Genomic DNA, 27,800 nt, shown 5'->3' with positions numbered 1-27,800 from the left:
CTTTCCCTAACCCTCAGAATCCAAAGGAGTCTGATGTAAGCTAAAATAGGAGAATAATCTTGTATAATTGGAGGGCCTGTTTGTTCTGGGAATTCAAGTTCACTTGCTTTAGCAGGAGCAGTTGTTGGCCTAAAGGCTAGTTTACAAGGTAGGTTTGTAGTGAAGTGAGAGGTGGGAAACCAGAAAATTGTGTTCTCTTCCTTACCTCACTACAAATTTCTGCTGTCTTCCTTAGCAAAGTGATGATGTTGCCCATCATCTACATGGGTGAGCTGTGTCTGCTTGACTCGGACACTTTTGCATATTTGCAGTGTCTTCCATGTCAGCAATGTAGCTGAACTGAGAAGGCTTGTTTTCATAATTGTGTTTCTTTGCAATATCATCCTAGGATTATGGAAGTTGATTTTCAAAATTCTTTCCAACTGCGCACCCTGGAGAATACAGGAAGGTTTAAAGCCAAAATGTGAGAACCTCTGATAATGGAGGTCTGGGTTGAATATGTTACAGAAGTTGTCTGATGTCAGGAAGGAAGACTGTTTGTTTTGCTGTGGTAGTAAAGCAGTTAAAACATTTAGTTTTGAAGCCAGAAGTGTAAACTTATGCTTCAGACTGTCCCCAGTCAAGCCTTAATAAAAATTTATCTGATTATTCACTCAGGAGAGGCAAAGACAGCTTGATTTGATGTGAAGCCATATCAGTTCCTTGTGTGCTTCATGGCTTCTGAAATGGTGCGCCTCAATGCTAGCCAAAAGAGCATCCTTGGATCAGCAGACCTCTGTTGTTTTTGACAATGACAGCTGGAAAACAGCAGCTGTAAAAACTAGTTGTGAATGAACTGGAAAGCATAGATCTAGTTACTGGGTTACTGAAGTCCTTCCAAGAGCTTTCTGCTGGGAGAAATTTGCTTTAAAGCAATTTGTAAAAATCACTTTAAAAGAATTTGCTTTGAAATAAGTCCCTTCTGAAGTAAGGGACTTGATGATAGCACGACAGTTGGATTTGGGCAGTCATTTTTGTGTTTTGGTCCTGTGAGCTTGATTGGAGAATTCTTGGAAATATGACCATAACCTTGCGATTATTCAAAACCTTTTTTTCTCACGTATCTTCTGAGGAGGTTGTGATGCCAGCTTCCCGCTGTGGCTGAAGTCCTTAATGACAATATGCTGTTGTGTGAATGACTGCTATGTTCAGAACGTGTCCGTCTTCACGCTGCTGGAGGTGATCAACCATTCTCAGTCACTGGCACTTGTGATAGAAGACAGAATGAAGCGGTACAAAGTGTCTGGCCACAACCCCTTCTTTGGAAAGCTACAGATGGTCACCCTTCCTCCCGTTGCTCCTGGAGTTCTAAAGATCATCTCAGAGAAAACAGATTTCTACCAGGTGTCAATTTTCATTTTCTTTTTTACTGCCTAATTTACACTGAGCTTCTAAGGATGGGGTGGGAAAGCAAATGTGATTTGCATGGATGTTTGAGGGCAGCAAGTTTGTGTTACAGTGACACACTATGGGTTTTTGCTTCCACAAGCCCTTGAAAGCGATTGCATTCTTCTTGCGCTCCCCAACAGGATGTGCAGAAGTGGCAGGTTATTTTCAAATTGCTGGTTGGATTTATGCCCATGTTGTTGGAGGGTGGGTTTCTGACTTGAAAGGTTTCGTTTCCTTAGCTTGAAAGCTACGCTTCAGAGAACTTTCAGAGATACCGTTCTAAGTTTTCCAATAAGACAAAATGCTAGTGGGCGAATAAAAAAGAAAACATTACGTCTTCCTTGTTTTGAGTATATGTATTTCAAAGATGCTTTCCTTCTCTTGACCATTTATTGATACTAGTGTTGGTTTGAGGGTTGGTTCCAAGATCCTTTTCTTGCTGTGTTTCCAATTGCTGTGCCTGACACATGTACAATCTATTAAGTTTTGATCCAGAAAATATAAGCAACAATGCTTTTCTTAACTTCTGGTGCACACGCATTTGAATTACCTGTCCTGCTAGGGTAGGAAAGTTGCATTCCTTTAGGACTGAGTGTGTGACCTGAATTCTTGCACTTTGCTAAACTAAGGTGATTTGGAAATCCATTTGGGTAATAGAGGGCATTTATGCAATGGAAATCTTTTAGGTCAGGGAAGAAATTGCTATTATTATTAATAATGGTGGTTATTTTTCACTAGAGAGTAGCCTGTGTTCTCTGGAATCAGCTGAACAAAGAGACACGGGAGCATCATATTGCCTGTGTGGAACTGTTCTACAGGCTGCACTGCTTAGCACCATCAGCAAATATCTGCGAAGACATTATCTGCCACGCGCTTTTGGATCATGACAAAGTAAGTCCTGTATTGAATGCAGCCCCTTCGTCACTGTAGAGTTGTTCCAGTGCTTCCCATACTGCCTCCAGTTCCCTTCCTCCCTACATTTTCGCCCCTATGGTCCCTCTGTCTTCTAAGAGTCTGACAGACTCTGTCCATGTTTTTACAATTCGCTGGGATTTATTCATCATAAGACCACTGCTAAACTTAATCCCTGGATACGCGCTCTATCAGTCAATGCTGGAGCTTTTTTAGTTTCAGCCCAAATCATGTAATACTTGAAAACTTGCAGGTTTTGTCAGTATTTCCAAACTGACCCAGCTCCACCAATAACTCTAAATTAATTTTATTTTGTGTTGATTTTGTAAACTTCATATTCCTACAAAACACTTTATTACTTAAAAAAACTTTATTGCCTTATAAATGTACGTCGACATAAAGTTGACCATGTATCCACCTTAGTATTTAGTTCTCATAATAAGTAAGCTGTATTTTAAGTGCGCAGGTTATTAATTATTTTACTTACTTAGTTTAATGACAGAACAGGACTTTAATAACTTCCAGTATATTTGTGAGAAATGCCTTGCACCATAAAACTTACAACAGCCACCTTCAGTCTTTGGTATTGTTTTCGTACCTTTGCTCTTGTAATTTTGAAACTCTAAAAGTTTGGAAATATTTTTAAAGCTTTCAAGCAAAATTACCAATAATAAACATTACCTAATATACCAGTCTCTTCCTGTTTGTCATCCAACGTTTAAACCTCCCTAACACCAAGACTAAAATGTTTATGCAGAAGAGTCCTGAAATATATTTTTGGTATATTGGCATGTCTTCTTTTTTTTTTTTTGCTCCTACAAATACTGTGGCTGTTAAGTTTTGGTTGTGCATACATGGATATATGACGTTTTGATTTAGTCTACTGCAAAATAGAAAAGCGCTCTCAAACTACCTGAGGATTAGCTGTAATCTATACAATAACTGTTCTGCTAGATGTTTAAAAATCACTAAAACTTTACTTGGAGATAAATGCTGCAAAAAGTATGTGTCTGTCTTGTTTCCTTGCAAAGGGGACAAGGCTGGAAGCACTGTTCAGATTCTCTGTCATGTGGCATCTGACCAGAGAGATCCAAGGCAGCAGAGTGACTTCTCACAATCGGTCCTTTGATAGGTATTTTCCATTTCCACTGGCTTGGACTTACATGTATATATTTAACTGTATCATGCTTTGTTCTGGGTTTTTTTTCTGAGATGGGGAAAAGCTCTTTGTGGAGAGAACAAAAAATTATCAAAAGGAAGATCTTCAACTTCCTTGGGCTATTACTTTTGCAAAGCACTCTAGGTACATGGTGCACTTTATTGTGTAAAGGAAGTCTGTAAAAATAGGAAGAGCTTCATATATGAAGAGTAGCTTGCAGACAAGTTTCTGCATAGCAGACATTTTTTGTCTTGGAGTGGTTAGCCTTTTTCCAAAGAAAATAGAACCAATTACTTGTGGGGAAAAAAAAATTTAAAAATCTTATTTTAGTTTTACTTCCTATTTATGATATCATAACCTTTGTGTAAAATGTTACAAAAGCATTAAAAGTCTTTCTAAATAAATATGTGGAAGAACTTTAAAATATACTGCTCTTCTAGAGTGCGAGTATATGTATGGCCTTGCTTCTACAAACACATGTGAACTTGACCTCAACTCAGCAAAATGTGCATGATCAAGATATTGTTAGCAGACATGAGCTGGTGCTTACTTGAACATGCACTATGTCTGTTCCCTGCCACTACTTTGTTGTTTGCATTAACTTTTTTAGGGATTTCAATTGTACTTCTTCGTTCTGATTTCTCCATTCAGGTCTCTGTTTGTGGTACTGGACAGTCTCAATTGTTCAGATGGTGCAATTGGTGCCGCAGCACAGGGCTGGCTGATCCGTGCTCTTTCACTTAATGATGTTGCACGGATTCTTGAACCAGTCCTGCTGCTGCTGCTTCATCCAAAGACACAGCGCACGTCCATCCACTACATCAAACAGAAAAATTCAGCAGGTAAAACTGTTCTTGGACTGAAACTGTAAGTGCTAACGTAGCATTGCATACTCCTGAACACCTACTGAAGGTAGTCTCTGAAGCGCAATGGCATCCTATTACCCTGAGTTGTCTTGTATCAGTTCCATAGATTGCTCCTCATCCAAGTAACCTCTAGTGATGCCTAAAATAGAGTTCAGGAGTAAGTCATGCTAGTTGAAGGCCTAATGACCATTTCTATTATAGTGGCTGCACCTACACTGTTGGTTTGGATTGCTCCCTGCTTTGCTCTGGGATTTTGTCCCACACTTCTCATTGCTATTCCCAGATGATCCACACTGCATGTGTGTTCACTGTTCACAGGATCCCTTCTTGAGCAAAACTAGGTCTGCAACCAAATGAAATCCAGGAGCAGTTTGGTGACTCTGTCAGTCCAGGAACTGTTCTAGTAGGCAGAATGGACAGGCAAATCTTACTTTCTCCACCCAGTCTTGCCCCAGTACACCATGCACCCTCATACCAGGTTTCTTTATTCAGCACCATGTTAAAATAATCAGACAGGTTGTGAGGAACTTCTTGCTGTTTAGGGCACAGCACGCAAAAAAAACCCCTGATTCTGCTAACTTCTAAAAATTCATGTCTTTGCCCAAAGAAGATCCATCTTGATTCAAAAGGAGAGCTGACCTCTTGTGGCATAAGGCTTGAGGTATCCAGAGCTACAATGTAGAAGCAGAAAGCAATGTTTGTAATTGAAGAAGCCACCCAAATTTGGGAATGCAGTAGGGCGTCTTTACCTTGGCAGGCTAAATTTGACAGCTGGAAGATGTCCATTTAAAGACCTGTAATGAGAACTGTTTAGAGCCACTTAATCTGTCAAATGTGACAGAGACCTGTGGGGAGCAACTGAGAAAGACTAAGATAGGTATGGAGCCAGGGTTTGCTCCAAATGCGGAGTCCTGAGAAGGCTGGCAGTCTGTTCAGATTTGGGATTACTGGGAGTTTTATGGATATGAGAGAGGCTGTACCATTTGGCCCAAGTAGGCAAGGTTGTTTTCTGGAGCAGAGCAGGAAGACAGGGGAGAAGTGTCCAGTAGTTTTGTATAATGAAAATTCCATGTCACCTGTCTGTCTCATTACTGTTAACCCGGCTGGCAGCTTGCATAATTGTTTTTCTGTCTGGACTGGCAAATAGTTTGATGACAGACATTTATAGCATCCATAGGGACCTGTTTATTAGATGCTATACAAACACAGAGCTAATATACTCTTTTCTTGTTCCACAGCATGTAATCAAGGAAAACATTAGCTCTTTAACAAAAAAAAAAAAAAGTTGAAAAAAATTCCTCTGTTGCTATCCTTCTCATTTCCCTCCTGATCTCAACAAACTTTTATGCTCAGGAAGCATAAAAAAAATATTCACATCTAGCATAAGAGAAACAGCATGTGCTTTATGTTTTGATCCTATTCTCCTGTACTTACAGTAGGTTAGGACTGCTCTACCACTTGGGGAAAAAAAAAAAAGAGAATTCTTGCCTTAATCCAGGGGTTTTTTTAGCTCCAGTTATTACAATTAATAGTAGACTAGAGCAGAGTAGCCTTTTACCCTTTTTTTTCTTTTTCTTACAATGATTTATTCAACATGAAGTATGTTATGTGAAATGGACAATTATATGCTCTTTCTAAAAAAAAACCATATTTTTTCCAGAAGATATGCGTGATTGGCTTTGCAAGAAAAAGGCCTCTTTGAAAGAGTCTGGCATCTCTGAGAGCAATTCTGAGGAAAACCTTCCACTGAGCCAGTTTACTACTGTGGATAGAGAAGCAATTTGGGCAGAAGTAGAAAAAGATCCAGAGAAGGCGGAGTTAAAAACTGAACAATCTGCAAGTGATGGCTCTTGTAATCCAGTAACTTTACATGAAGCAGATGGTGACCAAGATAATAGTGAGCACACAGAATCGGCAGACACCAGCACAGGCCACGACAGTGAAAATACGTCGTCTTTTTCCCCTTCTCTGGAGCTGCAAGAAGTGAGCAACGACAGCGCTGCATCCGATGGCAGAGAGGCCACAAACCATGGGAGTTCTCTCAATGCGTTCCTTCCTGAAAGCTCCAAGTCCAGTGTAGCACTAAACCTTGTGCGTGCTGACTCTGAGAGGACTCAAGCGTCAGAGTCTCTGTCAAGTGATGAAGAGGTGGACTTGGAGCTCCAGGAAATTACCCATTCTAGGTTGCTCAAGCAGCAGAAGGAAAAGCAGGAGATGATTGAGGCTCTGTTCAAACACATGCTGTTATATTTGCAGCCTTATGATTCTAAGAGGGTATTGTATGCTTTTTCTGTTCTGGAGGCAGTACTTAAAACAAACCCTAAAGAATTTATTGAAGCTGTAGCTAGTACAAGCATGGATACAAGCTCCACAGCACATTTGAATCTTATTTACAATCTCTTAGCTCGCCATCAGGAAGCTCTTGTAGGGCAGAGTTTTTATGGCAAGCTTCAGACTCAATCCCCAACCATGTGTCCCCATTCTCTTCTAATAGAATTGCTCACTTACCTCTGTCTCAGTTTTCTGCGCTCGTATTATCCATGCTACTTGAAGGTCGCACACAGAGATGTCCTTGGCAACAGAGATGTTCAGGTAAAAAGTGTGGAAGTCCTGATCAGAATGATGAGTCAGCTGGCTACCATGGCAAAGGCAGCAGAGAATAAGAATGTAGAGTTAATACGCAATTTGCTAGGAAGATGCAAAATTCAGGAGTTTGTTCTTCTCTCTTTGTCGGCATCTATGTACATAAGTCAGAAACGGTATGAACTGCTTATGGCAGATGGAGTTAATCATGTTCCTGAAGAAGAAATCTTTGAAGAGAGCCTAATCAATTTTGGGCATGATCAAATATGGAGCGAACACCCACTCCAGATTGAGTTGCTGAAGCTCTTGCAGGTGTTGATTGTCTTGGAGCACCATCTTGGACAGACTCATGAGGAGCAGGAGAATCAGCCAGACCTCTCGAAGGAATGGCAGCAGGCTCTGAATTTCCAGCAAGCTATTGGTGCAATGCAATATGTCTATCCACACCCAATAACTTCACAGGGATTATTCGTCTCTGCTGTGGTTAGAGGCTTGCAACCAGAGTATGGCTATGGGATGCATCCCTCTTGGGTAGGCCTAGTCACATGTTCCCTGCCCTATTTTGGGAAGTCTTTAGGCTGGACTGTGGCACCATTTATTGTACAGATATGTAAAAACCTGGATGACCTTGTCAAACAGTATGAAAATGAAGCTGTGAAGACATCTGCAAAAACATCTGCAAGGTAAGAGTCTTCAGTGTGGGATTTGTTATGGTGAAAAGTTCCCCTTACTACGAAGTAGTGCATAGTAACTGACTGGTTTAGTGTTGTAGCTCCCAGAGTTTGATCCTCAACCCCTGCTGCACACGCAGTCATCTGTCCGTTGAGCGCAGGAGAGGTGGAGGCAGTGTTGTTGCAGCACGGTTCACTGCAGTTGGAGGAAGAGAGGAAAGGGCCCCAGCAGCTGTGATACTTCCTGTCCCCTTCTGCCTGCCATCTAATTAAAAAAGAAGTTCCCAGTTTTGACAAGACTGAGGATTTTAGAGGACTAATTGAGGAGAGACACCCGGGAGAAATAAAATACAGTGATACTGTTCAGAGCAGGCAGTAAGGGGAAGACATAGGAAAAAATAATTGAGCACTAAAGATTAATGGCCAGATGGGGAATAATATTGTAAAAGATCTTGGTTAGGAAATGGGGTTGTCACAGCACAGTTTGTGAATCCTTTGTTTTGATAATCCTGTCTGGTCATTCCTGTATTCATTTAACTATTGAATAGAAGCAGATTTCTACTGGAATTTTTAATCAAGGAAATGCCAGTTGACCTGTTAACCTTTTTGTTTTTTTCCCCTCCTCTCCAAAGCTTAACTTGTAAAAGAGAAAATGTTACACCTGATTACCCACTAACCCTTTTGGAAGGTCTGACAACCATTGGTCACTTCTGCCTTCTGGATCACCCTAATCAAACTAAAAAGGTAAGTGCTTAATGCACACTACTCGCTTGACACCTCAGCACCAGTTCATCAAAGTATGCATCCCTTTTTGAATATAAGTAGTAAAGTGGCAGTTGTATAAGAAGATAACCTTAAAGAAGCTTCATAGCACACCAAAAGAAGTGAACTAAGTAGAAGTGTAAGAGAGGGGGAATGAACTATTTTTTTATTATTATTTGAAGGCAGGAAAGTTAATTTTAAACAGAAGATGTTCATGATGATCTTGGTCACACTAATATTAGTCCTGTGTAGCTTGTCTGCAGTTGCTCTGTCATTAACAAAGTCTTCTGTTTTCTTTTGAGTTTATACCATGCTGATGTGTTCTCTACAATTTTTATTCTTATAACATTTGCCAGAAGAGGATGTTATCCTAATAAATTTGTAGACAAATCAGTTCTCCCTCTGCCAAAAAAACAAACAGCAAATTCAGTAGACTAATAGCAGCAGTATATTTCAGAAATAGAATGGTTGAATTATTTTTAAAGTTGTCATTACAAAATTTGACCAGAATTCTCCTAATTGTAGGATAAGAGCAGTCACTCTCTGGTGCATAATGTAATGTGTTTAAATTTTTTTTTTTATTTTTTTAGTCATCATGTTTAGCTGAACCTGCAAACCTGAGAAACGCTAGGAATGCCATTTTGGAAGAATTGCCTCGCATTGTTAATACAATGTCCCTTCTTTGGAGCGTTATAAAGAGGGAAGACTCTCAAAAAAGACCAACTGACTTCTTTGGAACAACTAAAGGCTCTTCTTCGGTCTACTTTAAAGCAACCAAAGTAGGAGTTCTTTTAAACTGCTCTGTATCTCATCATCCGTGTCATCCCTCTCTCACCAGTGCATTTTACATAGAGTTTGTAGGATAGTTTTGCCGTTGTGCCACAGGAATGATATTGGGCCACCAAGATTTTTTAAAGAAATTTCATGAGCTACAAACTTGCACAGTACCTACATACAAAAGTGATTTTTCCCTTGTTCTTTTTGCCTATCTGCCTCCTTACCTGATCTGTTTCATGTTTTGCTTTTTCTGTGAGCTTCTGTTAATAGCTGCTGTAGAGCCAACTGCCTCTGAATTGCTTGCACCTTCCACAGGCGGTAAAACATACCTGAAGGAATAAGAGTACTAGACTTTTCCCTTTTTCTGTGGATATTGGTAAATCACAGCAGTGAAATAATATCAGCAGGAGAATAGAGAATATAGCATAAGTTACTTTTTTTTCTATTTTGCAATCTGTTTTCCAACAAATGTGTCTTCCATCTGTAACGAGGATACACTAACTCATAAATAAATCATCAAAAATGGTCTGACTGCCAAGTATATAAAGAGATTCTTTTGTTGTTGTGTGTTTTCTGAACATCTTGAGAAAAGGAAGAATGTTTTACAGGCTATGAGATAGTCTTTGTCTTACAAAGTTTAGCACTGACAGTTTTGGGGTTTTTTCCTCTCTACAGACATTAAGAACTAAAATACTGGACTTCATGAATCCATTGACAGCACAACTTGGAATCCAGTTGATGGCAGCAATTGCAGCAGTATGGAACAGCAAGAAACCTCATAGGAGTCAAAGTAAAAACAAGGTGAAACTAAAAAAAGACATCTCTATTTTTCCAGTGTAAAGGCAATTGTTACATTTGCCTGCATGGCTAGACTTCATGAGCGAAACAAGGGAAGGACACTACCCATGCTTGCTGCAAGCACGCTGATGGCTAAAAAGGCCAATGTGGGATAGGCAAGTCCGGTTGCGAAGGGCACAGCGGAAAGTCTCCTTAGACAGTATTGGGAAGGTGCGGTTCTTTCTGCGTTGTCTTTTCTCCTCGAGACCTATTCTACATGCATTCTCAAAGGAGACAGCAGCGTCATGAATGGTGTGTCTCCATGTCTCCCAATTGGAGGCCAGAGTGGACCACTGATGGTAGTCAATATGGCCAACACTGAGGTATTGTTTCAGGGAGTCTTTGTATCTCCTCTTTGGGGCTCCTCTGTTGCAGCAGCTGGTGGCAAGTTCACCACAGAGCACAATCTTAGGAAGGTGGTGATCCTCCATCCTGGAGACGTGCCCTGCCCAGTGCAGCTGCGTCCTCAGCAGCATGGCCTCAATACTGGTGACCCCTGCCTGTTCAAGGACAGTGACGTTAGTCACGTAGTCAGTCCAATGGATGTTTAGGATTGTACAGAGGCAGCGCTGATAGAAGCGTTTGAGGAGTCGCAGGTGGTGGCGGTAGATGACCCATGATTTGGACCCGTATAAAAGGGTAGACAGTACAATGGCTCTGTAGATGCTAATCTTTGTACTTTTCTTCAGGTGTTTATTGCACCAGACTCTTTTATGGAGTTTTCATTTATAAGATAGTTCTAAACTCTGGGCATGTTTATAGATTATTTGGGTTTTTTTACGTGTGACAACGGCAAGCTACTAAAAAATCTGAAATGCTCTTATTTATATGTAACTCCACAAAGTATCAGGACTACAATTAAACCTAAATAAGTAATCAAATAAAAAGGACAGTGTGGCAGTTTGCCTGATAGTAATAGCCATTTTTTTCAATACTGGATTGCAATCTTAGCATTGCAACTTGCCAATTGTATTTTAAAGACCTTAAATCAGTTCTATTCCAGAGGAGTAGTAGTATTCTCTGGAACTAAGCTGAGTCGAACACCTCTTTCTTTTCTGCTTTCATTTGAGCATAATGAAGTTGTTTTGATGAAGGTGTTGGGAGAAGACTGTGTATGGCAAATTGTTGCATGCTTCATTTGACTTGACTAATTTATGTTTTGTATAAATATTGATATTTGAGTAATCACACAAAAAGCTGTTTTTTCAAGTTCATGTTTTGCCTGGTACAGTGTTCTGAGGGGTGTGTCTTTTGTTTTGTTGTGACAGATTCTTCCAGTCGCTAGTGCATCTCAGCTTATTCTTGTGGACCTAATATGTGCACTTAATACATTGAAAATTGACACTATATTACATCTAGTCAAAGAGGTAGTCAAGAAACCATCACAAATCAAGGGTGAAGAGGTAACCATGACTATAAGTCCATGTTCTGAAAATATTCTATTCTGGATCTGTTCCGATTTATCTTCTAAATATTGTTAGAAGGAAAGTTTGTTTGTTTGTTTCTTTAAATGTGTGATTCTCTTTTATTCCTGCATAAGTTATGTTTTCTAGAATGTGGGTTTCTGTGTTTTGATCTTCAGAATATTTTGCTAGAGAAGTTGCTGGTTATAAAAAGGTGTGGAGTCCTCCAGTACCAAAGATGCTGGCAACTTTCACGAACCTGCTGCAGATATACAATTCAGTGACGCATTTCTATCTTTCTACCCTTATCTCAACAGTTAGATATACTTAACATTGAGTCTGCTGCATTTCAATTGGCTTCCAAGGAAAGCAGTTTTACCACTATGTATGCCATTGTAGGAGCTTCTACGTCTCTGAATAAACTGTAGCAGATATTCCAAAGTGATGTAACTGCTTCTGAACTAGGGTCCTCTATTAAAGCTCTGAATTCCCTCGTACTACTGTATAGATTGTTTTATCATAGTTGGCCACCTGCTGGATTACAAGTGGCTTCTAAGAAGGGTGTGCTAACCACTGAACACTAGTACTCAAGAGCTTGGACCTTTTTTTTTCTGATGGCAAATAATTGTGGTTTTGCTTTTATTTTTCAGAAATCTTCTCTTGTAGATATTCCAGTGCTGCAGTTCAGTTATGCTTTCATTCAAAGGTAATTCAGTCCTTATATAAAAAGAATTTTCTGTTTGACTTTGGTTAGGTTAACAGCTGGCATCACTGTTTCTGCTTTACTTTGATCTTCATGTCACTATGTCACAGAACACCTTTAAGTGGTGTTTAAATGGTGGAAATGGTTATTGCCACTTCACTGGTAAATAACAGATAGAACACAGAATAACTGGGCTTATGACACCATGTTCCATTGATCTGTTGACAATGCCAGTCTGAAAGCCTCGTTTCATACTAGTAGAGCAACATACTTCAGGCATCTCATTAGCAAGATACTTGTATAATTTCTTATGATCTTTCTCTTTGCCTGTTCTGTGGCACCAAATGAGTAAATAGAGAACTTCTAAATTCAGTAGAACTGCTGTGACTGCAGTCTGTGCTGGACATGTAGTAGGTCAGGCAGTTAATTGGAAATATTCTTTTGATGAAAGCTCTTCTTCACATACTTGTCTTATATGGAAATCTTGGGATATATCATATTGTACAATATACTGTATGCAGTAAGCTATGGAGATAAAGTAAGCTGGCATGCAGTGGAGTGGTTAGCTAAACCTTACTTTTTTTCTTCCCCCTGAAGACCCAGCCCTCTTACAGTGCTGGCTGACATACTGCATGCGCTGCTAGCATTTACTGATGCATGCATATTGCCTGTGCTGCCAGATATTTATACCATGTTGTTGGATCAGTTAAGAAGGGACAGGATCTAAAGAACTGATCCTGATAGAAGTTTTTAGGCCACAAAGCTACCCATGTATGTTGGTTTTTTTTGTTTTTTCTTAACTCTAACTTCAGACTTGGGTGTGTTTTGGGATTTTCTTTTGGCAGACTGCCTGTCTCAGCCTTGCAAGAGAACTTCCAGTCCTTATTAGGACTTCTTAAAGAGTCTGTGCAGTTAAACTTGGCTCCTCCTGGACACTTTCTTCTTCTCAGGTACTGTGTAAGAGAGAAGAACGTTTATAGATGCATTGAGTAGACCTGTCAAATTACTAACTCAGAGTGAATTGATCTTCCCACAGTACTCTGAATGACTTTGTGACGAGGACACCTACTCTAGAAAACAAAAAAGACCAGAAAGACTTGCAGGTAGTGTATATACACGTCTACCTTTTAGTTCATAAATCTGGCACTGTACATCTAAGAAAAAGTGGAGATGGCTTGATCTGTACTTTGTATCTGAATTCAACTGTGCTTTTAGACTGTGTATCCACACATTTTGGCTTAGGCCTGGTAAATATGAGAGACTCAAACATGAGAGACATGATAAACAGAATGTCTCTAACAAAATATTGTCAAAAATGCATGAAATAACAGTGGTAACTACAGGCTTTTTGAAGCTGTTTTCACTGGATAATTTTATGATTTTTCTCAGAATTTAAATCATAACACAAGTGTGGTGTCATGCGTTCATGTCATGTAAGTATTGAAATCTTAAAGCTCTCTAGGAAAATTAGCAGCATAGTTGTCCTTGAAACTCATAGCTGTGTTTGGCAATGTAAATGATTGTCAGGTCATCTTTTATGTAAAGAATGGGTGGAGTAGAGCAGGACTCTCTTGATATACTGATTGTGACTTCACCAGAACAGTTTATGCACTACCTATGTTGGGTGTGGTTTGATTCTGAGCCAATGTAATGCTATGTATGAGGTGAGAGAGTGTTGTGGTTATAGTACTTCTGTGTGCCACCAGCGAAATTAAGTCTCCACTTCTTCAGAGACTTACCAGCGAAATTAAAATAAGACAGTTTTGCCATCTCACCATCTTATAGCCTCTTCACAAGTGACCTCTGCTTTCCTTTAAATTCTTGGGATTTGGTTTCACAAGAGTGACCAGCTTTTCATTTCACTGGGAATTAAATATATTGAAGTGTGACTTTGCAGATAGTTTCATGCTATGTCTTCCTTACCCCTAAGAGAAAGACCTAACTATGAACAGATGGATTGCCATAACATAAAACCCTGCCTCACTTAATGTCCTACCTCACTTCATGTTCTCCAAATGTAAAAGGAATAAAAAGGAACAGTGTTCAAAACAATAAAGGCACTGGTATGCCATTTCTGAGGGGCTAAACAATTTAGATCTTGTCTTTGACTGGTGACAGCAATGTGTAAAGTGTGGCAGGACTGATGCCAAGTTGGTATTTATGTTAATGGTAATGGCTTGTGTGGAAAATCACAACTAAAACATCCTAAGCTAACTTAAGGTTTTTTCCTGCTTCTCATTTTCTTGCCTGTTCTTATTTGAAGTGAGCAGTAGTTAGCTAAATTGGAGAAGTATTTATGTTTTTAAGAGATAAAAGTGCCTACTTCTGATCCTCCTGACATGTTCCATATAAAAAGGACTTAGCTGGATTGGCCAAGTGACAATACCTTTCATCTGATGCCACATTGTCTGGTTATGTTATAGGAGGTGACCCAAAAAATCTTGGAGGCTGTAGGGACTGTTGCTGGTTCTTCTCTGGAACAGACAAGCTGGCTGAGCCGGAATTTAGAAGTGAAAGCTCAGCCTCAGATTTTACCAGATGACTTCAACATTGAAGATGCAAATGGTAATGTGGTTTTGTCTGACTTTCTGCTACGTTCTCTCCTCTGCTTAGGTCAGTGAAGAGTACAAGGTGTTTGATAGTGTGTAGTTTGCGTGGGACAGGAGTAATACAGACAAAGAGTAAAACCCAAAAAAATGCATGATCTTCCAAAAACAATGTCAGCCTAAGTGGGTTTAGTAAATAACGGCAGACTGTGTGTAATACAGAGGAAAACTTATTGCAGGTGCATGCAATAGGTGGGACACAACAGCATGGGGCATGAGATACATCACTGTGGCAAAATGCCCAGAAGCATTTCAGAGCAGTATCGATATGCAAAAAACAGTTCTGTTTAGGAAGGAAATTAGGAAACAGCAAAATTTAAACATGTCTGAAGGGAAAAACTAAATTATTTTGCCCCTTTTAGATACGTCAGTGGCACCATCTTCAATGGTTTCTGCTTCTGCTCCTTCAATATACAGTGTCCAAGCTCTTTCTCTCCTTGCAGAAGTAAGTAGGAACAAGTTTTGTAGTTGCTGCTCTTATCTGTGGGGTGGTTGTTTATTGATATTATTGAGCAAAGGAATACATTAGCTTTTCCTGGTAGATTAAATGGGAGCTGAAAACTTTATTGAGGCATCCCATGTGCACACACATTCTAGCCTGAAATATGGCATGCTTTCCCCTTTTGTCAGAAATACCAACTAGAGGTTTAAAGAGACATTTTTTTCATTTTTAAGGTTCTTGCTTCTCTTTTGGACATGGTTTACCGGAGCGACGAGAAGGAGAAAGCTGTGCCATTGATTTCACGTTTGCTTTATTATGTATTTCCTTATCTACGCAACCACAGGTGACTTCTCTCTCTGCACATGTGATTTTTTTTCTTACGTCTGATTTTTTTTGACTACGCTGTAAGGCTTTTGCTTTTTCTTCTGTGTGTCCTCTCCCCTGTTTCCATTTTAGTAAGATATGACCTGTATTTCCCCCAGGAACTGAAACCTTTTGATGTTTTTGCTTTGTGACAGCTGTTTCTGTTTAGCTGTAGGTGTTCCTTCCATTTGGGTTTTTGGCCTTTACTTAAAGCTTCCCTTTCTGTGTATATTAGGTAATGGAGAGAGGCTGTGAGATGGGGTAGCAGACAACTGGGCAGGTCACAGGACCCATCATGAAGTAGGAGGAATGCAGTATCTCTCTATACTCTGCCTAGTTTTTCAGCCAAAAGCATATGTGCGAGAGAGACAGATCCTCTGTCAGCTGAAGATTATAACCCTTTTCCTACAAAGGCAGGAGGAGGGAGAGGAGAACTTTTCCTTACTGTGAGGGTTTCCTTTCCATCTTCCAGAGCCTTATCAGTTGGTTCTGGTTCCTCAACCTTCCTCTCCCCACCTTTCTCCCAGTGCTGTTCACAGATCTCTTAGAAAGCAAATCCTCCTTTTTCTAGCAGCTCTCTTCCTTGCTTGCCACCAGTTCCATTTTTCTGAGTTGCTGCTGCTCCTGCTGTAGCTGTTATGAAGCTTCCCCTCTTCCTGGCTGCTACCTTTTGGCTACCACATTTTTCTGAGCAGATCAATCTATACTGAGCTGTGGGAGAGCATCAGCCACAGTTCACAGGTGCACAGGGTAGTGGGGATTGTCTCAAGCATTACTTAGGTCACAGTCAAAGTCACTAGCCAGTGTAGAGTAAAGAGCAAAAAAGGGTATAGCGGGTCAGGGAAGATAGAACTAGGCATGCCTAAAAGGGATGATGGTTTGAGTGTCACTGGGAAGCGACCATTAAAGCCAGCAAGCCTCAGGATGCAGCATGGTTTGAAGACATATCCATGCTCGCTCTCAAGGGGAATGGATTCAAAATGATGCAGAGAGATTTTGGAAGTTATTCTTTTCTATTCATTACATTTGTGCATTTTCCATGGTATTCATTACAATGTTTTTTACCTACTTCACTCTTAACCAAGTCAGTCAGATTCTTGATGTATGGAGTGTACATCACTTTTCTTGACTAGGGCATATACCATTGTGCACGTGCATCCAGTGCCCTCGTCATTTGCAGCAGATATGGAAAACCCTGCATACAGCCACCACTGAAACTGTTCATGGGAATGCTGGCATCGTGCTGCCATGCTTGGCCTGCTGCAAGCCAAACACTTGTTCCATCTCTGCCCCATGTGTCGAAACAGCACAGTTAAAATTGGTGTGGACAGCACTGCTGTCAGGACGTCCTTGTGAACTGGTGCAAGGGATAAATGATGACTTCTGGAGTGCAAATGGAGATCTGAACACCAGGGTTCAGACAGCTTTTTTTTCTTGCACAGAAGATGCTACCATGCTCTTTGGTCTGAGACTGATGGTTCAAAAGATATGGGTATCAGAGTCCTGATGAAATTGCTGAGATGCCTAGAGGTAGCCCTTGACAGTTCTCCAGTGTCAGACTGGCAAGGCCAGCAGTCCCTGTGATCTGTGTAGCCATAACCCTAACAAGATGGTCACTGGTTATGAATGTGGAGCCCCCATCAGGCCCATAGATGGGCTGTATGGTTTTCACATCACTCATACACACTCTCAGCAGTTGGACTATAACCTCCAAGGTTATAGTCTTCATGCCACTGTCCTCCCCAGATTGGCAGGAGTTTGGTTGCAGGGCTCCATGGAAAGGCAGTACCCTCCACCGCCACCCTGCCTTGAAAACACAGGGGCTGCTAAAGCCATCTGTGAAAGTGTGGTGCCAGCTCACAACAGAAGGCCTTGACAGCATCCCTTCTCAACCAAAAGTCATGTTCCTGTCAGTCTGAGCACCACCTTCCTAACCTGAAACCTTTGTTCAGTTATGGGCAGAGCAGTTACTGCAGCAAGGATTCATAGCAGGACACTGGCAATTGTGTCCTCAGTGAAACTGAGTGCCAGAGGACAAGCATTTGTTCATGCAGGATCCCTTGCCTTGAGCCCAGCATTCCTTCCCTACTGTCCTTTGCAGAGCACAGTGTCCAAATTTGGAGTGGGATGGTGCATAGGGCAGCACAAGGAGAAAAAGGCTTATGCATGAGATTTTTATACAGGTGATGATGACATGTGAACGGACACGTAATTTGAGTGTAACTGTAAAGTTATCTGCATGACAGATGAAGCCTACTGTGGTAACTTCTAAAAGGATTTGCTGACAAGGATGCAAAGCTTATAGGAAACTTTTTGGGGAAGTTTTGTACTACACCTGTACTGGAGACAGGCAGTGCTGTGCTGCGATATGTCTAATCTGAAAATATCTCCCCAAACCAGGTGCACTGGAAATGGGAGAAGCTTCTGCACAAATTGCTTTGATCTTTTTATCTTCTGCTGCTCTGAGTTATGAGCTAATGTAGACATAGCCTATTACTGAGAGAATTTGGTTAGAAGTTCTGGGGAACCCTGGAGTTTATTTTCTGGTTACATAAACTTAACTTTAAAATAGATGTATATATTTGTCAGTATTGTTCTCTTCCCTCAGTGCCTACAACATTCCTAGTTTTCGTGCTGGTGCTCAGTTGCTCAGCTCATTGAGTGGATACGCCTATACCAAGCGAGCCTGGAAAAAAGAAGTTCTCGAGTTGTATATGGATCCAGCTTTTTTCCAGATGGACGCTTCATGCACTCAGTAAGACATGACATTGTAGTACTCCCAGATTCTATTCTGAATTTGCAAAGAAAGGCTTTAAAGGAGAATGGCTAATACTGGGAAGAAAAATCTATTCAGTATTTTCTTACAGAATGTAATAATGTTCAAAATGGTTCTCAACCACTGATTCTCTACTAAATATATTATAAGTACTTAAGTTTTTATTATAGTGCATAAGAATTAACTTCTGTTATGCTGATATCCCTCTTAGTGATTAGGGAACTGCATACTGTAGAGCTGGAGGACCTAGAATGTAGTATGTGTTAAACCATGTAAGTCTCTGCATATTGAATACCATCTGGAAACTGTTTCCTTGTATGAAATGTTTGATCAAAATCTTTTCTGAGGTGAATCTGTACCAAAGCTTTCTCTGGTTATCTAATTCCTTCTGTATCTTATTCAGTTGGAGATCGATTATTGATCATCTTTTAACACATGAGAAAACTATGTTTAAAGATTTGATGAGTAAGTATCAGTTACTGCTAACTTATATCTATGTTAATTTGAAATCTATTTGCATTTGAGCTATTGGGTGCATTTTTAATATACTGATTTATCAATAAAATGCAGACTATGCTGCATCTGCATAATTGACTCTATTGTCAGCTTTATCCACAGCTAAAAGCAGTGCTAAGTTAATTCTGTATTTGGGTCATGCCTAAAGCACGCATAAGTATTTATGGTCTAGGAGTGCTAACGTTGGACTCCCACATTCACATTTTTCCATCATTTCAAGTTGCTGATGAGTGACCTTTTGTAGCTGTTCCCTATTAGAAAGCAAGGAGACTTTGGCTAACTTTGCAGGTGTCTATATACTGGCATTGAGCTGTAGAAATGTGGTGCACCAATACAGCAAACTTCTGAGCAAGGTGCTTTGACCTCTAACTCAGGCGTGAGGAGAGCGTAGAAGAATAAGTCCTGGGGGAAAGGGTGGTATAGAACCCTTTAAATTTGCCTAGAGCTTTAAAAGAAAAAGTAACTGTAGCCTCTTTTTCAGATCGTCTAAAAGAATAGTTGAAGGTTTACAATGCAAGACTAATTCACCAATCAGTAGACCCAAAGCTTTTCTTTTTAAACGGCTTCGGGACATAGGAATTATTTTTGTCCCAAAACACTTTTATGTTCTTATGGTAGGTAAGAACTAATCCTTATCTCTGTTATAGATATGCAGAGCAGCGCCTTAAAACTATACCCAAGTTTTGAGCAAAAAGCGATGTTGTTAAAGCGGCAAGCTTTCGCTGTCTTCAGTGGAGAGATTGATCAGTATCATCTCTATCTTCCCTTAATACAAGGTAAGATTTGTGATTTCTTCTGCTTTTTTTATTCAGCTGTAACACATACATAAATTTTGTGAGAAAGGAGTGGCAACTATTTTCCAACAGGTACCTCCATTTTTTTCAAAAGTTTTTAACAAAATTTATGATGCTGTGAATCTCTGAATTCTAACAAATAATCTTATTAAGAGGGAGGCAGGAATCTGAGTTCCAAAGCCTTTGCTTCCAGCCACTCTTCAGCTGTTGTTGATTTCCTTAAATGTCAGTTTTGACAACATTTTGTCCAGTATAAAACTGCCAAGTCTTCAGACTTCTGAATGACAGTTTTGTTAATAAAGTGCAAGGGACTGAACCCAAAGCTGGTGATAAAGCACAAAATTTACTTTCCTGCCTTCTATTTTTTTTATTTCCCAGAACAACACGTGTTCAGGAAAATACTACTTTTTTATTACTCTTTCAATGTTTATTTCAGAACGACTGACAGAGAACCTCCGAGTTGGGCAGACTTCTTTAGTTGCCGCACAGATGTTTCTCTTCTTCAGAGTTCTTTTGTTAAGGATTTCTCCTCAACACCTAACCTCGTTGTGGCCAATTATGGTAACTGAATTGGTAAGGAATACGTAGTAATTTGAAACTAATTAGTGGGTGTTTTTTCCCATTTCACCTTTATCTTCCTCCCACATACACCCCCCTGTTTGAAAAAGGAAATGTTTTCATAGTTTTACATTAGTTTCATAATCTGGGAAAATAATTAACATTGTCATTTGGAAATACCTTTTTGATTAATTTTGTTGTTGTTGCTAATGTAATTTCTTGCATGATTTGTTAATTTGTTGCAAGAGTAAACAAAGAGTCTGTGGTTCCTTATACTATCTGAACCATGTCTTTTTTTGTGATTGACTTGTATCAGCATTTCAGCATTCCCATAAATAATCTATTTCTTTAAAGATTCAGGCATTTCTACAACTGGAAGAAGATTTAACTGAGGATGAAGAACCATCAAAGTAAGAATTACTATTTGACTGACAGAGAACTTGTGAAAGCTGGTAGCGATTGTGCTTTTTCTGTATCTGCATCTTTTAATTTATTTAATTTTCTGGGATAGAGAGGAGAGAACAGGTTTTTTGTCATTGCACTTGCCTATTTCTGGTACTGATGAATCATAGTTTAGGATTTTTTTCAGCAGCTAAAATAGTGGTATGTTCAAAACAAGGGTACTTATTATTTGCATACAAAAATAGGAGAGATGGTGAGTCAGTGCTTGAATATTTTAACATGTAGGCATTTTTTCTGAATATTTTAGATTTTTCTTCTAACAGCCTTTTATATTAATCACAGTGCTCATACAGAATAAAAATAGTTTTTATTGTGCACAGGTCCAAGTGCCCATTTGTGTAAATGTGTATATTTCCCTTTTGCTAAATGAAAAACATTTAGTGGATTTATGTCTTAATGGTACATTTCTTAATTGTAACTAACACAGGAGCAACAGCAAAATAAGCAAACAGAAAGTCTCGGGTGATGGCAGTGGATCTGACATACAGCAGAATGAGCTGTCTTTGTACTTATCAGCTTGTAAGTTTTTGGACACAGCACTTTCATTTCCACCTGACAGGATGCAGTTGTTTCAAATGTAAGTTCTCTAATTACTTACCTGTTCTCCAGATTTTTACCATTCTTATCCTTCAAAGTAATTCCAGATGTATTTTCTTCTAGACTTAATTTTGCCCTTAGTTCTTTTTACAAGTGCAGACGTTGATACTCACAAAAATGTAATTTGGAGTATTTGGCAAAACAGTTTGGTCTTGTCAGTGTAGGAGTATTTCACCATCCTCATTAGGAAGTTCTTTAACTTGAAAAATATTGGAAAAATAGAAAGACCGAGATTGTTCTTTGTTTTTCCATTGCACGCTTCGGGAGTTTTTGAAGCCACTAGCATTTAAATACTGACATAATAGTAATACTCTTGTCCGTTCTATTTGGCTCTGGTAGTAGCATAAAATTATAATTATGACAGCTCTTTCTGTAAACAGCCATTGCTCTACTAAACTCTTTATGATCCAAATACAGAATTTCTTCTGCCTGTTTTCTTATCAAGTAATCCATTTGTTTCAGGTACAAATGGGCATTTGTCCCAGAAGTGGACACAGAGTTATCTACTGTGACCTCTCATCTGGTAGAAAATCATCAGGAATGCAGACCACACATTGTAAGAATCATGGATCTGCTGAAGATTAAATATGGGGTAAAGAAAGAATGCTTCATTTGAATCTTTTTTTTTTAATCCATTAACTTACTTTTCTAAACAAGTGACGAGATTTTAAGTTAGGCAAGAGGTTTTTTAGATATTCTAATGAGATTCATGAGGCTTTTAAAAATTATCTGCCTGCTTTCATATATATATCTTGAAGATGTCAGATTGCTTTTAAATGAGGGAACAATTGGCAGTTTTCCTATTGTTCCCTTAAATCTGCCCACAACTACCCAGTGAAAACAATTTGTTTCAGACGGGACCAGTATTTACAAAAAAAGAGCATGCTGTACTTTGTCAAAAAAGTTTACCATAATAGCATTTTAAATTACCATGAAGGTTGAATATTAACTCTTCCAGAAAAGGAAATAGGGGCATTAGTATTTCTCAGAGATATCTGCATTCTGTTGTTGTTTGATATCTGATTCTGAAGGCTAGTCTAAATTTGCTGTGTTCTGGACTTGGAGGACTTCCATTTAATGGAATCCCGAATCCAAACAAAGAAGTAACTCAGTATACCATCTGTACGATTTACATATTGATTCAGTTGTAGGCTATGGATCTGTTAGTACGAAAAAAAAATTGTTTAGTGCAGGGTTCAGACAAGCCATAACAACTTTGTGTCTTAAGGCAAAACCCTTAGTAAATCTCAGTTTGTTTGCTTACAGGAAACAAACAACACTGAAAGGATTTCCAAGAAGCACAGATGTCCTCTTTTGAACTTCCGCTCTATATCAAGCATCACCCAGCTTATGCCCTTCTTCAAGACTCTGTGTTGCGCATTTACAGCAAACGGGAGCAAGTCCCAAAATTCACATCCTTCTGCATCTCTCTCTGCGGACTGTGTTGGCAGCAATGGCATAAAGATCTTGCAACAGCTGGAAGAGAGTGTTGAATGTGACTTCCTTGAAAACATGGAAAGTTAAGATGCACATCAGACACTTGTGGTGAATAAATAGAGAGAAAAGGGAAAACTTTACTGCAATTCTTCTACTCTTTTTTTCCCCACTTTTGAAACTACATTTTGGGTTTTCTTCCTGCTGTCGTGGAGTGCTCTTCAGTAATCCAGGCCTCTGAATTGGTGTTAAAAAGCAGGATTCTTCAGTTCCTGGAGGTTGAAGTATAGTTTAATGATAATTTATCATAGTTATTGTATTATTTTACTTGTTTTCAATGTGAAGGATTAAAGAGGTTTTGTAAATACAGGAAGACTATTTTTGACTTGGTGAAAGTAGCAACTGTACCATTTATTCAGTTACTTCTTAAGTATTTTAAACTGCTTTTGGAACTGTGTTCCAAAAGTAAATTTAAGAAAAAGCTAATATTGCATGTCAGTGTACAATCAGTTTGCAGATAAGCCGTTTCCTGAGGTTAAAGCCTGCTTCTACTTTCTTTATCTTGTCCTAAAATTTATGAACTTCTAAACAAATCACCTAAATCTCAAACAGATGTATTTTATAAGTCTTAGCATTGTGCAAATACCTGCAGACTTACCATGTTTGTAATTTCAACTCTGTACTATAACATTCTTTAGGATCAGCGAATCCTAAATAAAAGACAAACACATGCATACAAGACAAACCTATGCAGTAACATTTTGTAATTTACATTGCTTGAGGAGTTTTTATTTTAACTGACTAAAAATATTCCGTTTTTTAAATTAAAATACTTTGTTCTTTCACTTTGCAACTTCTGAAATGCAACTAAATGAAGATAATTCTGTAAAAATATAAACTGCTGCATACCAACAGCCTAATTAAGATGACAAGAAAATTCCTTTTTTTTAAGAATGTTTTTTGTACAAAAGAATGTATTTGGCTGTTCCTAGGTGTTAAAAGAGGCAGGGAGATTATCACAGTGCCATGACTACAGTAATGGTCAAGGTGCAGTTTATTTTGGAATGCACTGCTACCACCGCCCAGGACCAGGCAGAGAGGGATTAGTTCTACCACCAAACAACACAGCTGTGTGGCTGAAGGACACTTCAGATGGCCAGCAGATAATCACCATGGTAGGAACACATACAGCAAAAGGCTTAGTAGAACATTTTTAAATGAAGAGGTGGACTGCATTGAATTTTCATATTTGGTGGATTATCTGAATGAATTTGCAATGCTGATTTGTCTGGGAGGGGAAGTTTACCATATTTTTCATGGTGAAATGCTTTGTCTGCTCTTTTTTTTTTTTTAAATACCTTTGCTTCCAGCTAAATTGTTTTTGTAGGATACACCTGCAGACTGGTACATGCGACTTTTGGTATTTGGAACATCGCAGCTGAGGTAAATGAGCTGAGTATTGACTTCATCACTCCTGATTTTGCGAAGTTCAAAAAGACATACAGAATATATGGTTTAATGTCATCAGTTTGTGAGGTCAGGGATTTATTTTTTTCAGAACTCACACAAGAAGCATGGAAGGCTACTCTGCAGTGTTTCTTACCTACAGGCATATGATGTTCTCATCTTTGGATTATACTAAAATAATGAAACACTGAACAATATGCTTTACGATGATAATGCTGTAATGCTGTATGAAGATAATACTATAGTAGGCTTATGCTAAACTTAAATAGCTTACATGCATTTTTACATTTAAGTGATAGACTGAAGTGTTATACTCTGTAGTCACTAAGAATGTGAATTATTTGTATTAATGTAATTTATTAATGATCTCTAATATTATTGGAATGAGAACAAGTGAAAAGTTAGCCTTTCAAAGTATTGCTTGAAAATTGGAGCAGGATATTTTTGAAATGTTTGTGTTCATTACTTCCATATCTTCTATGATTTTTAAAGGGAATATTGTTAATACTCAGGATGATTTGTTAGTTTTATTTTCAGCTTTCTGGTGGTTGCATTCCAGACTTGGGTATTTCCCTTAAAATCCTGATGAGTTGCTGTCAAATGGGCTATTAGTCTAAGAGCTTTTGGACGTCAAACCTTTTGTTTTACATTCTCCCATAAGCTACAAACCTGTGTTCTCACATAGTTTCCTTGCTAACTGGAGTAACCAGTTACTTTGATGGTTTTGTCATCCTTCCCCTTGAAAGGGAATGTCCCATTCTGGCTGCCTGTACTTCACATGTGCAGGAGATTGGACATCAGTCACTTCCCCCCCAGCTATGGTTGTGAACTTTAAAAATAGAATCTGCAACTTAAGTCTGTTAATTGTCTAACTTACCTTCTACAAAAATACCACTTGCTTCTAACTCCTGCCTTCATACCTACATTTACCTTTGTCCTGTGGTTCTGCAGATGCCTGCTTTAAATGGCCTCAGACATTTGAGACTTGCAGAATCCTTTCACAGCAGCAGAATCTAATTCTTAATACAAAAAAGTTCTTTAAAATTAAATCTATAAGCAGATCTTGTATCATAAATAGGGTATGAATAAGGAGGGAAAAAGCTAACTAAAAAAGTCCCACTCAGGTGGTGGAAGGGCACAGTTACATGGGCCTAAAGTTACCTCTAGCAGCGTAACTTTATTCCTTTTCTGCATGGGACTAACTGTAGTCATTTTACTTCTTACGCTACTGCTGTTAAATGCACATGAAGGAGGGTTGTGCTGCTCTAACACTGGTACTGCCAAATCAGAATAACTTAACTGTAGATGAATCTGAAAAACTTTCGCCTAGAACTCAGTATCAAGAACTGGAAAAAAAAATGCTTTTTGCTTTGCTGTGTAGTTCTTTGCTTGTTTTCAGAATAACCAAGCTTGGCACCCTCTTTTGGATACTTCTGCTTTGAGATAGCATAGCCACAGTGCACGATACACAGAGGGAGAAGTATTTAAATATTGAAAAGGGATTCATTTTCCTGAAGGAAAAAAATTGTAGGTGCAACCAAGGTAACTGTCAAAGAACAGCAGAACTTGAAACATGGAGCATTAAGTAATGGTTAAGTGTATTTGATACTGTATTTGAATGTAATTCTTCTAGTAATATTAAATGTTATTTTGAAATACCTTTTCAAATGCAATTCTCATTTTTTCAGACTGCCTTTACTGCTCACACACCAACTTTAATTTGTATCTGATTCTGTAAAAGCTCTCAAATTCAATTTTGATGGATGAGGGCTCTGTACAGAACTCTGTACACCTCAGTTTGGATCCCAGCAACAGTGGTTCAGTGCAAGCCTGTGCTAGCCCCTACGCTTGCCTAGGAAAAGACTGCACTACCATCTCCCTAATCCTCCCTACTGCTCCAGTTCGTACATCCCTATCTTTTGAATTCTTAAGCTTTCCACTCTGGGATCTCAGTCCTGTGGGACAAGGTTTTAGGATCTGTGTTTCTGGAAGAACTGCATGAAGCAGATGAAGGAAGCTCCTGCTGCAGCATTGGGATCATTGATTGACCAACAGGCAATGACACCCTGTATGGAGGGGTGCCTCTCTCCAGGAAATTAGGGGCCGCTGTTGCTTAATAACCTCTCTCTGTGCACCAGAGCTTTCCAACCTTCAGTCCATATACTATTATATGTTCAGAGCAAATGTCCTGAATGTACTGCCTTTTTGTTAGGCAGGAAGAAACTGAGCTTGAACATTGTAAGGCCAAGGGAATATGGTTTCAATGACTTTGTGAAAGCTGCTTTACAGGTTTCATCTTTTATCTGTAGTCTGCACATCTTTTGTAATGTTTTGTGTTGTACCTTGCTCCTCAGAAGCTGCTAATCACAGAATCACAGAATTGTTTGGATTGGAAGGAATCTTAAAGATCATCCAGTCCAATCCCCTGCCATGGGCAGGGACACCTCCCACCAGACCAGGTTGCTCAATGTCCTGTCCAACCTGGCCTTGAACACATCCACAACTTCCCTGGGCAACCTGTGCCAATGTCTCACCTCACAGTAAAGAATTTATTTATATCTAGTCTAAATTTAATGTTCCGTTGCACTGTTAAAAGTCATTGCTGCCTGCTGCATGTATGCTGTGAAATACTGTAGCATAGCAGCTAGCAACACTAAATGTGTCTTAGGTGTCTGCTTTAAGAATGGCAAGGTTGGCCATTTATGTTTGGCACTAACAGCAAACCTCCATCTTTTGCAATTACTGTACCAATGCAGCTCCTTCACTTAAATACTGGTTGTCTCCTGGTGACCAGTTCCCAGAGCTTCAGGTGAGGCCAAGAGCAGTGGTGATTGCTCAGCAGATCAGGGCTTTGGATCCTATTATTGCAAACAGATCAAAGCAATCAAGGAAGCATGCAGATAGGAGAAAAATGATTGATCAAAACTTATGACACTTCCAGATAAAAGCTGAGGCATTTTTTCCATTATAATTCTCTGAGCAGGCACGATGCATTCCTTGCAACCTCAATACTTAGTCTCACTGATGTTGGTGGGCAACAGCTTGAAGCCCCAGCTAGAAGTGAAAAGAAAATAAAAAGGGTTTTGTGGAAGATAGCAAAGGAAAGTGTTTCCCTCAAGGTCTGCTGAAGGCTGCTTCTCAACTAAAGAGTAAGGGGCCTGTAAGCTTTTCAGTCACCATGAATTATCTTAGGCTTTTTATTTTCTATTGCAATGTGTACCTACATATCTGGATGTTTTGGTGGCTTTTTCCTAGCTGTCCAGCACCAAAAACACAGCTCCCCTCCAGCTATAGGAATTTGACATTACAGAATGAAAAATTGGGAGGACAACTATTAAAAGAGAGTCCCAACCCTAGGCTCTATGTGGTTTATTTCAGCTCAAGCTGGGCCCCTTCCACGAAGGACCCCCTCAGTTATTTCACTGTGCTTTTCCAAGCCTCACAATCTATTCCCTCAGTTGTTCATGCCCCTGACCATGCAGCAAGCCCATGTCCAATCACATTGCTTAATGATTAACCATTACGATTCTTCTTTGATGACTGGAGTTTCGATGTGGGTGACTCCACCAGTTTACAGTTTCATAATCTTTTTGTTCCATCTGCACCTGATGCTCATCTGTTTCCTGCTGTCTCTTGAAACAATGTTTTTTTTCCTTTTATCATAACAGTCACTCTAATTTATAT

The 27,800-nt window shown here is 39.3% G+C and overlaps 1 protein-coding gene across 1 annotated transcript in view; it reads left to right on the top strand.

The window, feature by feature from the left end:
• Positions 1 to 22,739, top strand: part of DOPEY2 (dopey family member 2) — a 45,711-nt gene extending 22,972 nt beyond the window's left edge. The window contains exons 14-36 of the mRNA XM_010183323.1: positions 1,115 to 1,383; positions 2,167 to 2,319; positions 3,372 to 3,472; positions 4,151 to 4,341; positions 6,026 to 7,631; positions 8,252 to 8,363; positions 8,972 to 9,160; positions 9,834 to 9,959; positions 11,264 to 11,398; positions 12,049 to 12,104; positions 12,947 to 13,051; positions 13,138 to 13,204; positions 14,525 to 14,666; positions 15,070 to 15,152; positions 15,383 to 15,492; positions 18,121 to 18,267; positions 18,692 to 18,753; positions 19,452 to 19,580; positions 20,035 to 20,171; positions 20,511 to 20,566; positions 21,046 to 21,195; positions 21,678 to 21,807; positions 22,482 to 22,739. Coding sequence (XP_010181625.1) covers positions 1,115 to 1,383; positions 2,167 to 2,319; positions 3,372 to 3,472; positions 4,151 to 4,341; positions 6,026 to 7,631; positions 8,252 to 8,363; positions 8,972 to 9,160; positions 9,834 to 9,959; positions 11,264 to 11,398; positions 12,049 to 12,104; positions 12,947 to 13,051; positions 13,138 to 13,204; positions 14,525 to 14,666; positions 15,070 to 15,152; positions 15,383 to 15,492; positions 18,121 to 18,267; positions 18,692 to 18,753; positions 19,452 to 19,580; positions 20,035 to 20,171; positions 20,511 to 20,566; positions 21,046 to 21,195; positions 21,678 to 21,807; positions 22,482 to 22,739 — 4,514 coding nt within the window. The remainder of the gene's footprint in view (positions 1 to 1,114; positions 1,384 to 2,166; positions 2,320 to 3,371; positions 3,473 to 4,150; positions 4,342 to 6,025; positions 7,632 to 8,251; positions 8,364 to 8,971; positions 9,161 to 9,833; positions 9,960 to 11,263; positions 11,399 to 12,048; positions 12,105 to 12,946; positions 13,052 to 13,137; positions 13,205 to 14,524; positions 14,667 to 15,069; positions 15,153 to 15,382; positions 15,493 to 18,120; positions 18,268 to 18,691; positions 18,754 to 19,451; positions 19,581 to 20,034; positions 20,172 to 20,510; positions 20,567 to 21,045; positions 21,196 to 21,677; positions 21,808 to 22,481) is intronic.
• Positions 22,740 to 27,800: the final 5,061 nt, after the last annotated feature.

Source organism: Mesitornis unicolor, unplaced genomic scaffold (genome assembly GCF_000695765.1).
Source record: "Mesitornis unicolor isolate BGI_N332 unplaced genomic scaffold, ASM69576v1 scaffold23444, whole genome shotgun sequence".
NCBI classification, from domain to species: Eukaryota; Metazoa; Chordata; class Aves; order Mesitornithiformes; family Mesitornithidae; genus Mesitornis; species Mesitornis unicolor.
This window is presented reverse-complemented; position numbering and strand designations above follow the sequence as displayed.